The following is an 18,346-nucleotide window of genomic DNA, read 5'->3' as shown; positions in this document are numbered from 1 at the left end:
TAAGTGTTTATATTAAAACAATTACGTCAGTATAGAGGGACAAATATCAACTCACCGGGATATATATATATATATATACAGATACGTTTATGCACCGTATGTACATATTATACTTTAAGGTTCTGTTTGATGTATTAAATGGGTTGCCGTTTCAAGAAAATCTAATTTCATTGTTGTTTGTATTTAAAGAATATCGAGTAAAGAAAGAGTAACTTTGTAGATGTAATAGGATGATATTGATTTTCTGCGGTTTAAGGATTTTGCAGACGGGCTGAATTCGGGATGACATACATCGCCGGAAAACTTTTGTGTGCATATTAAACATATTTCAGCACGTAGCAAAGACCAACTTTAGATAATTAAGCATACAAAAACGTAAGCAACGTTTCTTGTTATTAACAATTATATTGTTCGTTACGTAAAATCTTGAGAAAGTTATATGTATGTACTGTACATTAAAGTTTTTTTTCTACGGAAGTTCAGACAAAACGTTATATGAATTCAAAGTTTTAATATAACATTGCTTCAATATCGCTGATTGCAATGCAATTCAAATGTTCACGATTAATCAACAACATTTCAGTTTCTACATGTTTGCGTAGGACGGTCGACAGGACCATTATCGTTTCCAGGTCGTAGGCATGCATCTATACTTAAACTTTTCAATACGGAAGGATTGATATCGATGAAAACGTACACTCTGAAGACCTCCTGCATTTAATACACGTATTTGAACATAGTCATTCTGTTCCAATTAACGATTTCTGCAACAGTACGTAAGTAAGATTGACCTCATTTTCAACGGTCGACCACAGCTTTGTTGCTTAAACAAAAGAAACACATTTCAGTTGCAATTTTAATTAGATTCAAATCCAATTATGGTATATACTGCGGATTAAATGCCGGCAGATATCATGACTCATGACAATGTTCTAAAAACTACAAAGTAGTATGTATCATAATATAATTCCTAGCTTAAACAAAGAACGAGGATAGAAAAAGTTGATGGCTCCAAACTTGACGCTAACAGTGCATCAAGTGCAATACGTGTATAGGGAATTGAACGGTACCCGGGTGCACGATGGCCGAGTACGTTTAAGCGATTTCTCGTGTATAGTTTTAGTACTTGGTACCCGTGCAATACTGCAGTACCATCTAATGATTGGTGTTAACTGACTGAATTATTGAGGTGTTTCTTATCCATGTAATTTTTCATTGATGAACCTTTGTGACTATATATAAAATGTCGTGTTTATTCGCTGTTTAAATGTATTATTCGGGTGCCCGGTATCCCGCGGGTAAATGTCGATTGACAGTGATTTTCGCACTCGCATAAAACCAATGCGTACCGGGTTCGATACACTGCCTGAGCGCATGTGAAATTGGTTAGTCACCAAGCCGGACAAGTATGTTTCTCTGGGAACTTCGATTTTCTCAGCAACAACAAGAAAATACTTTCGCGTAACATCGTGAAAACAAAAGTGACTAACATAATGGTGTATTAAATCGTTTCACATTCGTTTAAAATCAATACATTTAAACTAAATGATGATCGGGTACCCGGGTCCACAATTTCTGAGCGTCCTTGGCCTTCACGTGTACATCGTAACAATTTGACCACTAGGCTGGAACACACATGTGTACAGAATTTGATTAAGGTGCTATAAATTTCAGAAATTGGTATCAATATATCATAATTTAGGAGGTCAATATAATGATTGGGAGATTTAATAATGTAATATCTGCGAGTTATATTATTGACAGCTGAGCGTCGTTTATTTTAACAAAACTACAAGTACGCATTTGTGTTTGTTTTTATGTGTGTTTTTTTTCCATTTTTAAGCGTTTATCTCCATCAAATTTTATAACACGCTGACAATTCGTTTGATTATATGCTTTACATGCTTGATATAAGCGGGCTTAAGACTGTCAAAGGAAAACTTGAAATACATTTGTAAAATTTGATTTAAATCGAATGCATAGCATGTGATCGAGGTTTTGCAGTCTCATGCAATGCAGAAATTTTTAATCGTTTGTGTTCCTTCCTATTAAGAATGGATGGCATGGGACAGGAGAAGAGTTATGTTTTCGGTAGCGTGCTTACCATAAGAAAGCTCATAATTTTGTTTAGACGAACACCTTTATTATAATGTTTCACCTTTATTTTAAATTTGAAGCGTAAAGTATATGTGAGTCAACACTATCGGATTCGCGCTCGGTGTCTAGCCTCGTATTCATATCAACTTTGTATTCTGGTCTTTGGCCATATGGTCATGATTTTATCTCTCTAGATTAATTAACAATATGTGTGATAATTAAGTTACTTTACATTAAAAGAACACGACCTACGATAACTTGGTGGAGACGAGCATTCCGGACCTTAAAGTTCTTATAGAAGTGTTTGAGTGTGAGATAGAATCAGATAAGAACGGCAACTGCGTGTACGACTACATGAGGATGTACGACGGTAGTCTGTCTTTGTTCGATACGAAAAATGTTTAAGCAAATGTGTTAAAAATATATTACTCGAGTGAAATAGATACATAAAAGCCATATCAACAAATGTTATAACACTTCGGAATACTATAAAACATAAATAATACCAGTACATAGTTAAATGATAATTGGTCTTACTTTATATAGCAACTCAATCTTTAAAGAATTCCCTGTCATACTGTTAGTCAGAAACACTACCTTTGTTCCATAGTTCACTTTGCAAACGCGTTTGTTTTTCTCTCTAAGCTCGCTTAACGCAACCTCTTTTCCCAAGATAGCAGAGTTTCACTGGGCTGATCTGGCAGGCCTGTCACCCTTCTCCGCTTTCATATAAACCTCCAGAAAGTTTTCCATTATCTCTGTATTCTTGCAACATCAGATCAAAACCACAGAGTTTTGTGGTGCTGATCCGGCAAACCTCACATCTTTTCTCGCTTTTATATTTATTTCTTCAAATATTTTCTCCTTTCTTTATTCAGACAGCAGCATCTTGGATCCGCTGATAGGAGAGTTCCGCGGTGCTGATCCTGCAAACCTCCCACAACTTTCTCCGCAATTGGTAATACGTCATATCTTATCTTTACTCCGGAAGCAACAAATTAGTTCAAAGGCTGTCAGTTGCAGGCCCGTTCCAATGGGATAACAACTACGGTAACAATTAGTACCACCAGCACTGGTATGACTTTCAAATGTCTTATTTAACTATTGTTTGTGTTATGTCTTGATTTGGCTTTGTTTACTTTTTGATTACTCATTATTGAATTACAATGAAAAATATGTTAGGCTATGCTACGCTATGCTAGAAATGTATCATATGTACTATGATGTTTAATGTTGATACCTGGTGAACCCATATTATGTTGATATCATATGAAATGTCTAAGAGTAGAGGAAGAATATGTCAATATTTTAATGATAACACGCTGTTTTGACATGATTTCACGATTAAAAACATATATCATTTCTGATTTCAGTAGAAATAAAGAACAGCAATACAACTGCCAAAAGGCAGAATAAAAAATATTGGTGAATGATAATTTGATTTTTTTCACTCTGGCTGGAGAGAAATGAAAATATTTGATCATTCAACTCTGTACAGACCACTCGGGACTATTTTTTTTCCTCTTTTATAAGATTTGCTTCCCTTGACTTGAAAAGGTACATGTATGTAACAAGTTGAATACATGTTTGTTGTCGTCTGTAGTGCAGTAATAGACACATTGGCCGAATCGTATAGAATTGTCAAAATCATTTTTTTTTATTAAAAAAAACTCGTGGTCACAGAAAAATAATACTTTCACTCATGGTTACGCCACTCGTGAAAATATTTTTTCTGTGACCGCTCGTAAAACAAGTAGTACCAGCAACCACAAAGAAGCCTGCGGAAAAAGGAAGTAAATCATGTATTAACTTTTGATTTTCTTTAATATAATGAATGTTCGCAATGATAAACACAAAACTTTGAATAATATCTGATATTCCATTTGGACTTAAGATACTTTTAAATATTTAATAAAAGTATTTACATTAATTTCAACAAACGTCCTAACACACATGATATATATTTTTTCTAGCATACCTTGAATTACATTGCTTTGTGTAAAAAATACATAGAAAATACATAGAAATGCGCATTTTGTACATTTCACCAAAAAGTGCGTGCGATGAAGTTTACTGACGTCATGACGCGCTTTAATTATTATTCACTGCATACGTCAAGACGCTCCTTCAATATCACGGCTTTTAAGGGTTATTTTGTTTTGTTTTGAAGATATATTTTTGTAAGGTTAGTGTTTATGGATCTAATCCATTGATCTCTAACAATTATGGTTACATAAAGTGTATGATAAAAGAAATAAAAAAAGTATTACGTCACAGCCGGTGATTCATCTGGCATGGGGGTGCCAGATGAAATTTTCCACCACGGCTGAACTCAAATGAAATGCCGATCCGGTGTGCTGAGATAAATGCTCCATGTGTTTTCTTCTTCAATTTATATATTATTAAGTACGATATTTCGCTTTGTGCGTTAAATATAAAATGCGTTATATCTTACATTTAAACTTGGACATTTTTATCATGTTATATATGCAAAATGTGTGTTTTGTCGTGTTTTTTTAACGAACCTGATTCTCAGATGCTGTGATAACTGCTATTTATTCATAAATTGAAGTGATGACTGTCTGCTTACGATATTATTTGTTGTTATAGATATGTGTATTTACTGGCTTTTAATACTTGTTTTTCTTTTCTGAAGTAATTGTATTTCGTTGTTTATCTTAGTATACTTTATTCAAAAATTAAGCATTGTTTAGGACATCGTTGTTCAATACATTTGAAAGCCTAACGCTCATTTCAATTAAGGATTTCAGTCGTAACTAAAGGTGTGTTTAAACGTCGCAATAGACAAAACATCGATGTTGTTTATTTCCTAAATGTTGTGTTCATTTTTGTAGCTAGCTGCTTACGTTAAGGACTTAAGAAATGAATTGCGGGATTGATGTCATTATCGGGATATGAACGCAGTTGGGCTTGTAAAAGTGTGTGGAATCCTAAGAACTCCCCGCGCACTTTAACCAGCCCAACTGAGTTTATATCCCCGATTATGACATCATTACCGCAATTCATTACTTATATTTGCAACAGCAGTTCACAGTTTCCAGAACTGTTAAAATATACTTCATTTCATTCATGAAAACCTTACAGTAGTTCTTTCTCACCGATTCTGTAAATCGAATGACCCGACCGTAACCGGAAACAGTTTATCAAATTACGTCACAATAACGCGGGAAAAGATCAACCACTTCAAATCACATTTAAACGTAAAATTGAAACAATAATGACAACAACCTGTGTATAGAAAGTATACTATGTATTTTTTTATCCCGCACATACATATTAAAATGGAAAAAATCGGGCGCAGGCCGTTTTTAATAAAAAAAAAAAAAATAAAAAAAAAAACAAACCTATATTATTAATCATTATTATTTTTAAAACAACCATAATAACCCTCTCTATATATGTACATGTACATTTAATAAACATATAGGCAAAACAAGTAATGTCAACGCACTCTCTGGTCTTGAAGAATTTCCAATAAGTAAATAGTGAGGCAATAGTCGGGCATCGACAACAAAGTGGTCAGTTCATATATATATTAGAAATATTAATACATATAGTGGGCAAAAAGTCCTGTTCTCACAACACTTTCTTGTCAATGAACTGACCGTGAGTTTTGCCTATCCTTCAAATAAATACATTTCTTACACGTAAATGTTTTTTAAGATACAATGCAATATCAAATTTAAGACTAGAGAAATGATAACCATATCCAATATTCAGAGCTGTGGGACCTCCCTAGATGTCATTCATCGCAGGTTTCGCGGCATTTTGGGTAAAAAAAATTACTCCTTTGACGAATATCCCATCAACCGATGGGGGTAAAACTCCCCTTTTGGCTTCAAAATTATGTTTAAGTCACACTTGGGGATGTGACGGGGTCAAGCCATAATGCAGCCATTATAGGGCGCGGGCAGACCTATATAAACTCAACAACAACAACAACAACAATAATGACAACAATACATTTAACATATCATAAATTAACACTTTCTAAAATACTTTCGAAGATGTTGCGTTCATCGGATGGTATTCGCAATTGCCGATATGCAGTTCATTTAAAGCATAGAAGTTGACGTGTAAATATTTCACTTTAATATGTAGCAAAATAGTGAAACCATGATACTAAAATAATCTCAATTTACGACTATATAAAATATCAGTGAAAAGCCCTTTGGTCCACGTCTACGAAACGTCTTAAATTTGAATCTTTAATCAAACTCAGAAAAATGTTTTGTTTATGTCATTGGACAATTTTATCGTATTCCATTTACAAAATGTATATATTAGTAAAGCTTTTGAATTGCCAGTAATTGTATCGAGCAAAGTTCAAAAAGTAGATATTAAAATAAGACATGGGCCTGCTTGGGCCATTATTACAGACAGTCTCAAGTCCGGTTCAAGACTCAAAACAACACTTTTATTTAAACACACGAATTATTATTCTTCCAATCATTTTACAAAGATTGATGTAAAAAATGAATAATTTCAATCTATGATAATAAAACTCGGCATATTTTATCATCAATACAACTAAACGGAACATGACAATAAAATAAAGATTTTCAGTTGATTTCCAATTGTGTCTGAACTCAGACTTCAGACTGTTCGTAACAATGGATTCAAATCGTAAACAATTAATTCTGTCTCACTTGATCGTCTCGTGTTTGAACATGACGAGTGGATAAAAACTGCATCATAACGTTGATTTGCAATTTATTTCCTATGACTTCCAAGATATTCATACCATTTGTCTGTCAAAAACATATGTTATAGTAAACCTCCTACAGACTGTTATCAGTCCCGTTTGTTCTTTATGTTTTCTTGTAAAAAGTGCTAGTAAAATAACACTGATTATATTATGTGTGTGTAAAATTGTTTGGATATTAAAAAGTGAATGATACTGATAATAAACTTTTAAATAACTTGAAGATGATTGCGAACAATAAGAAGTGTTTCATAGTTAGTTTATTACAATGACTCCACTATTTTGAAAACATTTTCTCCGCGTGATTTAGGAGATAAGTTGTCACTTGGTTAACTTTGATTGTCTACGTGATCAATATTGCATCATGCAAAACACCATACAATGCCACAGCCGCTTGCCAGCCAATTATTTTGACACAGTGTTGATTCCACAATTGAATATTTACGTTCGAACTTTATGACTTCGGCCTGTTTCAAAAAAAAATTAGTTGATTTTAGTCGTAAATTGAGATTGTCTTATTGTCATAGTTTCATTATTGTGTTACATTATATTGCGTATTGAACTTTAGTCGGTATTAAGAATGCATAAACAGTTGAAGAAATAAATAGCAAAATGATGCCGTTTGTGATGTTTATACAGATTATTGAAGTTACTAATTTCTTTATTGACAAGACCCCTAGAATATGACAGGAACTAAGCCGTTACTTACACAATCTTATTATCTATAGGTACGTCAAAAATGGCAGCATATTCATTTCTTTTACTCATTTGATTTTGTTTTCAACTTAAATTATGGTAGACTCTCAAAGTTTAAACAAATATGTGGCAAAATAACTAAAAAGGAAGGACTAAGACAATTTCACTATACGACTAAGATAATTGAATGGGACCCCAAGATCGTTGGACGGACGCGCACGTATTGTATATTCAGTTAAAATATGTAAAATAAGCTTAAGTCTGCTCAGTGCTCCTGTCCCTCAGGACAATCTTAACTTTGTTCAAGTACGGCTGTTTTTTCATGCGGTTGCGAATGTCCCGTGAGAATAACTTCTAAACGCTTGTCTGTTTTAGTCGAAAATGGAGCTTGGTTATAGAAATTCAAGTACATGTATGTTGTCATCAGCTCTTCCTCAAGTTTTATTCAGATACATGTATCTTCAACGGTTTGGGGGATATGGCAATAGTATACTATTTTTCACACGTTGACGCCGCCGACGCTAACTATGATGTCATGAAGACGCCAAGTATGAAGGAAACTTGCAGAATTGAACGTGTCAAATAGATGCATATACAAGAATAATCATACATTAAAAGTCACACCAACGCTTGGATTTCACCGAAAACGTTTCAGCGATATTTTGGTGCTTTTTCTACTGATGATTTTGTGGCCACGTAGCTATTAATAAAAAATGATCTACAAAGGCTTATATTTTTTATCTGTAACTGATTCATATGTGTTTTTTGTTTATTCTTATCATTAAAATGCGTTATGAATTGCTTTAAATTAATGTTCATTTATTTTGATTAAGCCTTTATTGTGTGCCTTTAATGGAACTTAGCTTATGTCATTTTCTACTGAAAACTTGTAAACAAACCCAGTAATTTTCGAATATGAAAAATCTGCCAAAACTGCGTTACATGTGTGATACATCAGTTAATAAGATGCAATATACAACGATATTAATTTTATGTATGTTTTTGACAGTTTTCTTTTGTCTTGCAATGGTATCATCTTGTGACGGGTAGTCCCTTTAAAATCTGGCCTCATTCAGACATTACATAGTCAGGACAACAGTAAAATCACATCGAGGTAACGATGAAATCAGTGTGATGCATTTTGCAACAAAAGTAAACTCCTTCTTCTTCTAAATATATGTTTGTTTAACGCAAATCATCTTCGACAGCATATGATTGAATATCGTACCCAAAACGGATTTTAAAAAAAAGAGAAATATTAAATCAGGAGTTATGTCTTTTTATCGCCGATATACTAAGCTCTTATCGCTATTGGATTATGGATAATGCGTCATGATCTATAGCTCTAACCAAACCGCGCATTAAATAATACTTAAACTTTACAATAAGCAAATGATTAAATGTAATCGCAAATACCAATAAAATAATACACTGATAACACATGGCCCCAATTTCTCGAAACTTCCTAAGGTAAACAGGCTTGTGTAGCCTTTTTAATAAGCCAAAATACATACTAAAATTTGATTTTGATAATTAAGAACATGTTTATTGTGATTATCATAGAGCTAATCACTATTTAAAGTCTAAAAGATATCTAAACAATAAATATCACACAAACAATAGAAAAAAATAGTGAGCTTAGCTTAATCCTGTTATAAGAGACTTAAGGAGTTTTGAGAAATTGGTGCCATATGTGGGATTTTTTTAAATAAACTACAATGGCATGCAATATGCATATAAGACGACAAACATTTTTATCGAAATATTAGCAAGAATAACATACTCAACCACAAAATGTATACGAGTTAAATTCAAAATTAGGTTAGCAATAACTTGAAAAGTATTCAATAATAATCCATACTCAATTCAAATCATTAACTTGATAAAGGTCACCGGCCCAAAACAATCATTGTGGATAAACATACACAAATTAGACATCTACAGGAGAATGGTCACTCAAGTTATACATGTATGTCATAGATATTTGAAATATAATAATTGAAGTGATAAATGTGCATCTAAAACCATGTTTAAATATTTAGCATCAGAAACAAAGAAGGAAAACATAATATACATGCATGAATAATAATTCGCAAGTATGATGATTTTTACACTGGTATTATAGATTATTATTATCAAACTATTCCCGCATTTTTTTAAGCATAGTTAAAAAACATTGCTATTTATTAACAGTGTTATCTGGTGTTGTGTTCAGTAAGGTATAAAAAGTATGCATGTTCGGGTTGATATGATACTTAATGGGGAGTTATTTAAATCTCCAACCATTTAAAGTAGAACACTTCGTTATAAAATGGTACTCAGTTTCAATTTCTAGTTGTCATATTTAAAAATTATATTTTCATAAGGAATATCAAAGTATCTCCCTAATAAATTACAATAGCCTTGTCAAACACCGACAAGTCTTTAACGCGCAAGTTTAGTGTATACGAACGCAGATACAACAAGGAAGTAAATTACTCATGGGGAAAACGAGTCGACATATACAGTTTCGCAGGAAGTTTAAAAGCTGGCTTGAATTGAAACAAAGCGAGCTGAACGGCTATAGATAATCGATAAAAAAATTTATAACATTTGTTGTCTTATCGTATATCAACAACCGTTTTGGAACTAAAATGGGAAATACGACTTCATATGTAACAGAGAAAGATGGCAAAAGAGATACACTACTGTTGGATAGTGTGGTTAAAGAAGTTAGCGAGTATTCGAGTGCATTGCGAAACACTGTAGAAGGCATAAGGCATCAACAGAAACAACAGACAGAAGACACCACTAATGCCGCTAAAGAGATGCTGGATCACATGTTGAGGGATGTTTTTGGTAAACTGAGGGATTATTTTACGACCAATGCCAGTGTAAGTATGTTTTAGTTGTTTTATATCCTCTTACTTTCCCCCCTTTGTCCAATTTTGAATCAAACCAAATCATTTTAAAAGCTGACTGGACAACCATGTTATACATGTAGTTGAGTGGTTGACTGGACAACCATGTTATACATGTAGTTGAGTGGTTGACTGGACAACCATGTTATACATGTAGTTGATTGGTTGACTGGACAACCATGTTATACATGTAGTTGAGTGGTTGACTGGACAACCATGTTATACATGTAGTTGAGTGGTTGACTGGACAACCATGTTATACATGTAGTTGAGTGGTTGACTGGACAACCATGTTATACATGTAGTTTAGTGGTTGACTGGACAACCAAGTTATACATGTAGTTGAGTGGTTGACTGGACAACCATGTTATACATGTAGTTGAGCAGTTGGTTGCATTGTGTTTAGCTTGAAACTTACGCCGGTTTAATTTCAGTATCATCTTATAATTAACAATTACTTAACAAAGACGGGTTAAAACCAATACAACGCATGCTCTTATTTTTATGAAAGGCCATTTTCTCATTTGAGGCCTTTTAATTAGCATGTTACACTATTAATCTATTTTCTCTTTTAATGCAGCGGTAAAGTCATAGGCGAACAATAGAAATATCAAACACAATTTTAAGTATAATTTAAAGTTCAGCATTACAGATTAAATGAATTTATTCTCAGGGGGTGAGAGCGATAGTTAACCGATAGTCGATTATCTTTCTTAAATAAACAAAATATTTCAATCTTTCTGTGCTGTAATTTTGTTTTAAGTGTCGGATGATTAAAAGAAATCTTAAATCGAAATGATAAATACATTAAATATCGATTGATAAAGTTATCAACTGATTATATTTGTACATAATTATATTGTTTTATCCCCTAGTATGGTACTCATCAGAATTCATGATTATCAGAAGTAAAACGGACTGTCAAAATACAGTCGATGGGTCGAACTATTTAATTATAAAATAAACTTATTACCGAATATATTCGGATCCTTTACAGGAGACCTGTACTGAGTCGCATGAAAAAGTTCCTGATCCTACAGATTCAGTTGATATGATTAAAAAAAAATATGACCTGCTTACTCAAGCGGATCTTTCTGAAGACGAAATCATGGAACTGATAGGGACAATGACGAAATTAAAGGAAAGACATATTAGTGTTAATAACATTTTGGCACATTTCGAGGAGTATGGGAAACGTCCAAGTGAAAGTAATCCATCTCAACCTCTATCAAGAGGAAACAGTAAAAAAAGTTTTCAACCAAAGCAATTTTCTAAAGAAGGGAAAAATCACGATAGAACGGAAAGGCATGCAAACACAATTGGAGCAGGAAATACAGCTGGAACAGGCGATGGTACAGTCAATTTTGAGGCCGGGAATTGTTCAGTCAAAGAAAGAACAGGCAATCGTATTGTCGCAAGCGTTCCAGGGATAAGTGAAGTCAGAAATAAGGCCAACCCTACAATCAGAGATATTACAGAAAAACGTTCAGTAAAAGGTCAAACTGTTAATGCTTATGCCACAAGTTTCACCACCAATCGTACATTCGCCGGTAAAACTAGCAATCCTAAACTTACAGGTAAAGCCAGAAATAATACATTCAGCTGTGGCAAATATGAATTCGGCGATGGGGCAGAAACAGATAAAACTAGCGACGGCCAACGGGAAGTTGTAAAGGGAAATGAAAACGAATCACTTCAAACAAATGACCAGACGACAAACGATGACTCAACGGAAATTGAACGTTTAATGAAGACTGAAAGACTGCTGAAAGATGAAATACTATGTTTGGAATTGACGTGTACAGACCATCAAAATAAATTGAAACTTGTAACAGGTGAGAACGAACGCCTTGCGAAGAATGTCACTACAAAAGAGCAAGATATCAAATCGAAGCAGAAAGAAATCATGTCTCTCAAACAAGATAACGAAAAGCTTGTATTGAGGTAAAATTTGATTTGTATAAGATAGGACAGCATTTATCGGAAACTAATTTCATCGCGATTGTAATATATTCATAGCCAGCCAATGACCTCATAACAGTGTACCTGCAAAGGTTAACATACTTATTAAAACGGCAGTTATACATAATAAACGCGGCGACTCGCTTGTAGCTATATAGTCAATAATCGTTAATGCTTTGTCATGTTTCCGTCATTATCGAGTGCCTGTAAATAAAAATATGCTGATGTTTCAGTTGTTGCCATTACTGTTTGAACCTAAATTATCATTTTCAAGATTAAGCAAACTCGCTGGAGAAAAGCTGACAAAGGATAATCCAAACATAACGGACCTCAGCGACCCGAACCGTCCAACTAAACTTGGTGAGATATACAGCGAGTTGTACGACAATGAATGGACAGATGCCTATGAGGGCCTTACAATTGAGGGGTACGAAGAGACGGAGGCCATCTAAATATTGAACATCACATTGAAGGTACAAACACACCTTACACTATTTGTCCGATGATGTTAGTAGGGTTCGTAGGATTTACAATTGTACTTATTCTGATTGTAGTCCAGAAACACAAAAAAATACAAACTTAATTTTCTCCATTAATGATAACTTTAGCAATCCGAGTATAGGTGTGGATTCTTTCCAATTTCAGAATGCGTACAGGTTTTGTGCAAAAAAATGCAGCTGATATGTTAAAGAAGACTGAACATGTCGCTGTGAAACTCTTTGAGGAATGCAATAAGTCTCAGGTAAAAATATATTGTGTGTAAAGCATTTCAGTGGTCCCATTTTCATAATTTCAAATGATACTCGGTTGTCCTATTTGCAGTTCCGTATTAAATAATGACTCCCTAGAATGTAAAAAACAAGTATTATATCACGTTGTCTCTTGTTTTACAGATAAGTGTGTGTCAGTCAGTGGCGATACCTATGTCCGTAAGTATTAAATACTTATCACCAATGTGGCTTCAATTATACTTATCTGGCAAGCAATTTTAAACCTGCGTGTTCAGCATCCAGCCAATCATTAATCATGCTCTTATAATGAGGTAATGATAGACTAATGCAACGTTTGGACAACTTTTAATTAAATCAAGACAGATATAACCGTATTTTACTGATAAGAAGATACCCCCCCCCCTCTGCACGTGTCATTTGAAAAAAAAATGACGTAAAATGCTGTTTTGTCCGTAAAAAGGACGGTGTACATTATGGTTCAGGTTCAGGGTTAAGGTAAAAACTATGGCCGACTGATAGGTTGTGTAGTTAGAATAAACATTATTCAAAGCTTGATGCATGCAAAAGTCACAAAAATGAACTAGAGTATGTGCGTCTATGGCAGCAGTTAATGCTTCTAGTCTCTCACCCATCAGTCAACAATGGCCTACTATTTTCCTTGTTCGACGTGAACGTGTGTGTTTATGTGCGTGTGCGTGCGTGCGCGCGTGCGTGCGTGCGTGCGTGTGTGTGAATGTCGGGGGTTGGGGGTGCTTTTTACGTTTTATTTAAGACGCCAACGGGAATTTAATTCATCGAGGTCGGATCCAGTGAAAGTTTTTAAATTGATAGGTTGTGCGCCATAATGCACATCCTGGTTAAAGCTACTTTGGTTCTTAAATATGTTCACCAGTGAATATCACTTTAACACATGTCTTCCCTGGATAAAGATTACTTTTGGTATTGTTGGGGATTGTAATTGTGACCAAAAGATTTACAGTGCCTTACAAATAGACCATAGAGCAGCCACTCATTAATGCATTAAATGGTATTCTTGATCTGCGGAGGGCTATAATTCGATTACCTTTAGAGTGTTATGTATTGTATACAATATTTTTTACTGTGATGCTTTATTTAAAAGAAAAATGTGAAAGGATTTTTCGGCTCCTTAACTACACCAAGGTCGTGCAAGGTGATTAACAACAGTTCTCAAGGTTGTATGTATATTGTGGCCATTTTATAAACGCATGCTTTGTAGATCCTTTTTCGAATCTATATAGTATTACCTGAAAATTAATATGATCTGTTTCGAATCAAAGCACTTTAGTGGTGATACGTTTGAGCAAGCTTTATTCGATTTTGAACTATACTTTTCAGTTGTAGTGTGTTATAAGACACTCGTTAAATATATAACTGCAATTCTTGACCCTAGGATGTGTTGTCGTACGCATGTTGATAAGTTAGCCCCATATTCTTTACTTATAAATAAAAATTGTTAATATTTATGTTTCCTTTAGAAGCCAAACGATGGAACGCGACAATTCTCCCTCAGTATGCTTGAGGAACAGTTCATAGAGAGACATTGGAAGCCAAAAATCGTTCCTGTACGTGATCATACCGGAGGACGACGAGCACCAAATAGAGAAAAGGTAGAATTTTGTGCTTAGTTTAATTGCATATTTCTACTTCTTGAGTCTTGACTCCACCTTTTTTGAAAATCATGTTCTGTAATATTCGCAATTGCAAATGTTATTTTTCTTGATTATGAAGCAAACTGTATGCATTTCATCAGTTCACAATACAAGAAGGTTTGTATATAAAATTCAAATGATTGGCATTGCATGAATGTTTTTTTTGTAATTGGGGATGTACTCTTATTAGAACACTTTCGTCAAATGTTCGCAATATGTTTCTATATATCTGAGTTTCAGGAGATAATAAAGCCTGCCAAGATGGAGGGTGAACTGGTGAAATTACGGAAGGAGGTATCCTTGTCCATGATACCAGTTGTGCAACAGGTAGGCATTTTATCAATAGACCCATTCACTATTGTACGCCGTCTTCTAAAAGCATCTTAGTAAATGAAAAAAAAAAAAATTCAGTTGATTCTAAAGGAATGTGACGATGTATTCACCAAAAGAAAATTAGCAAAAAAAGTCCAAATATTAAAGGCAATACAGTTCATGAAAAAAAGGTATATAAAATATTCTTTGCTAAAAAATTGAATTTCAAATAAGTGAATAGTTTTATGAATAAAGTCCCTAAATGAAAATGTAAAATAACCACACGGAGATGCAGCAACAGTCAAAACCGTCCACAACAAGCGAAGGAAACTTCATTTATAAAAAGGTACAATAACCCAATAACGCTGATGTAAACACAGCCCAGAAGGGACATTACTGAAACGGGACGTAGTTACCGTATTAAGCATACAGATTGTATGTACCATATTTATGCGAATCCTAATTTAATCATTTAAAGACTGACTATCACGGGTTTCGGCTACGACTGCCCACGGTTTAGAAAATCGTGGTGATTCTTGGCATCATGAATACATTCGTAGCACATATTCGTGATATTTGTAGATGAGTGGAGGATTATCTAAGATAATCGTGAGTCCCAATAACAGTTTTAAACTGTTTGAAACTATCGTTGTACAACTGTGATATATTCAAACTATTAGGAAATTTTAATTCATTCATATTTCAATCGCGTACTTTCGAATAGCAATCTTGTAAGCAGGCGATCCTGATAATTCGTTGGGACTCGTGGTTGATTGTAGCTCTTTTCTTTGGCGATTTATTACGACTGACTTAGGGTTGCCGACCTTATAGTGCCACCTGTTATGTATACGGTACGGTTTTTGACTCACTTCTTACGACTTCTTAACGAGTCATGTGGATATCCTACGATTTTTCACGACTATGAGAGATGGCGACGCAAGTGGTTCTTTAAAGATAGTATTACGAATGCATCACAATTACCTACGCTTGTTCCACGAATATGCTCAGACCAATTCATCGAGCACGTCTCATGGTCCCCCTTTCACTACAACTCTCTACGATTTTCATGTCTATGATTAATCGCGATGAATCGTAGCCTAAGCCGTAATAATGAAAGCTAGGCTTAAGCGACTATGCTGAATTGATTTTTTAAGCAACCCTTCAAGTCGTACGTTCGGGTTGTACAACTAAATATTGATTAGCTACCGAAGAAGATCGTAATGCCGATTCGTTGAGTTATAAAAGCAAAAAGAAAAATGAGCTTTACTCGTGTATGAGATTTTACTTATTATTTATAATAATAATAATTATCATGTGACAGTTATAATAATGATTTTGAAGGCTTACTTGCGTGGGAAGTGGGACGAAACATGCATCGAACCGCTGAAGCCTTTCATCCAGAAATGTTTGTTCCTGTGTTGGATGATGGTCGTTCAAAGTCCTCCAATGGTTTTTTACAAGAACACTGAAGAAGGCACAAGGTTTGAGAGCGCATTATACAAGCAGTACACACAAACTGGTGACGTTTTGGAGTATGTGGTCTGGCCTGCTCTTCTTCTGCATGAGGACGGTCCTTTAGTTTTTAAAGGCGTTGCGCAACCGAAAAAGGCAAAGGAATAGTCACCAAGAACGTATTGAGATAACCATTTGTCTGAACTGTTAATTTCTTGTTATTCTGTCTTTCAAAATATGCATGTATAAACATTATTTTTAAGTCGGTAAAAGACCAGTTGAATCGTTTAGTGTAATGAGGTCATTAAAATAGTTTCAACAAAAAAGACATAGCATTCAATGACACTTATCACGTCATTATGTGCTGTAATGTCTTGCCATGTTTTCAATGTACCTTTTTTCAATAACTTTCTTTCAACAGTTGTTTTGTTATTCATATTGGAACATACTATATTTGGGAGGTATTTTCATTTGAATTGCATGTCATGGAATGCGTGTTGTTGTTTTTTTAATTTTTGTATTGAGTACAGAATGTCGACAAACTTGAGTGATTTATTGAAATACAAACTGTTCTATGCCTATTAAAAACATAGTTCACACTTAATGTAGCTTCGATCATTTGTGTTCAATGTATGATACAGCTGTCTATTTTCTCTTCTAATTATAAATGCTTTTACTGTATATACTTTTCCATAGTACAATATATCACACTTAACCCGACTCGTGTTGTCTGTTGATAAGTAAATGGATTATATTCACTAAATAAACATTCGACCAGATTTTTAAGGTATAACGATGCTTCTTTTGTATTCATGCTACCTATTTTTTTATGTTATATGTTTATGACGTTATTTAAAGTTTCTTATACGTCCTTCGTTTGGGTCTAGTCTTAATATGTGTATAATCAATTATATATTTGAATATGTTTGTTCATCAGAATACTGTTAACATGTTGAATTTCATCAAATAAGACAATCACTAAAACAGTTTCATTAATTTTCTCTTGAGCAGCATTTTAGAAATACAACAATAAAGAATGCCACACTGTCCTATTAGATTAATATGTATTATGAGAATGTACAGTTTTATTACAAAATAAAGCATTGACAGCCTTACACAAGCGCTTTACTGGTTTGCATGTGCCCAACGTTGTGGGATTATTGCGTCAACGTGTACGTTACGACACAGCCCTTAACAAGGTGACAAATGTAGCAAGTTGCGCCAAGGTCAAACAAGCTCTGCATTTACGATGTGTTATCTGATCATGTTTTATGGAGCAAGTGGGGATGAACACATCGTGTATATCATATTTGAGGGTTTTTTATTTGTTTGGTCAATGTACGAACGATATTCTTCAGAGAATAAGTATAAGATATTTTAGTATACGAACCAAACATATTACACGGTTAGCTTGACAATAGAGCACACAACGGGAAGATGTAGGGAAAATGCAGTTTAGGGGGCAACTTTGGATGAACACCTCTTTCTTCAGAACCGAACTATATATGCTAGGTTGCATAAGCGGTCCTGTCCCCCGAGATGCATGGCTGTTTAAGTTGTTAAAGTCGGTTTAATCAATTTCTTTTTCTTCTTTGATTTCGATATACAAAAAAAATAAATATTTTGATATATTTTGCTTAGAGACTTTGGTTGCTCGCTGAATTTAACCCATCACACCGCGACCTAATCTGCTAGTGGTTTCTTTGACATAATCAGTTCCTTTCTTCTTATGCTGTATTGTTTTCATTATCGGAGTATGAACGCAATTGGGCTGGTCAAAGTGCTGGTTTGAAGTTCGAA

The 18,346-nt window shown here is 34.3% G+C and overlaps 1 protein-coding gene across 3 annotated transcripts; it reads left to right on the top strand.

The window, feature by feature from the left end:
- The first annotated feature begins 9,808 nt into the window (after window positions 1–9,808).
- LOC128227668 (uncharacterized) lies at window positions 9,809–17,660 on the top strand. Of its 3 annotated transcripts, none has more exons than XM_052938410.1 (8): window positions 9,809–10,392; window positions 11,417–12,363; window positions 12,656–12,854; window positions 13,027–13,123; window positions 13,275–13,310; window positions 14,612–14,740; window positions 15,023–15,109; window positions 16,436–17,660. In XM_052938410.1, the coding sequence occupies exons 1-3, from the start codon at window positions 10,153–10,155 to the stop codon at window positions 12,831–12,833; spliced, it is 1,365 nt and encodes a 454-aa protein (XP_052794370.1). In that variant the 5' UTR covers window positions 9,809–10,152; the 3' UTR covers window positions 12,834–12,854; window positions 13,027–13,123; window positions 13,275–13,310; window positions 14,612–14,740; window positions 15,023–15,109; window positions 16,436–17,660. The 3 variants fall into 3 exon arrangements, with proteins under 3 accessions (XP_052794370.1, XP_052794368.1, XP_052794369.1); XM_052938408.1 differs by having other exon boundaries at window positions 14,609–14,740; XM_052938409.1 differs by lacking the exon at window positions 16,436–17,660 and adding an exon at window positions 15,194–16,429 and having other exon boundaries at window positions 14,609–14,740.
- The last annotated feature ends 686 nt before the right edge of the window (window positions 17,661–18,346 follow it).

The sequence above is a fragment of the Mya arenaria genome, chromosome 3 (genome assembly GCF_026914265.1).
Source record: "Mya arenaria isolate MELC-2E11 chromosome 3, ASM2691426v1".
NCBI classification, from domain to species: domain Eukaryota; kingdom Metazoa; phylum Mollusca; class Bivalvia; order Myida; family Myidae; genus Mya; species Mya arenaria.
The sequence above is the reverse complement of the archived record's forward strand: the minus strand, read 5'-3'. Positions and strand labels throughout refer to the sequence as shown.

Excerpts from the sequence above, each read along its gene's own strand:
- LOC128227668 (XM_052938410.1), top strand. The coding sequence starts at position 10,153 with ATGGGAAATACGACTTCATATGTAACAGAGAAAGATGGCAAAAGAGAT. Across the intron at positions 10,393-11,416 it reads ATTTTACGACCAATGCCAGT|GAGACCTGTACTGAGTCGCA; the intron begins GTAAGTATGTTT and ends GATCCTTTACAG. Across the intron at positions 12,364-12,655 it reads AACGAAAAGCTTGTATTGAG|ATTAAGCAAACTCGCTGGAG; the intron begins GTAAAATTTGAT and ends ATCATTTTCAAG.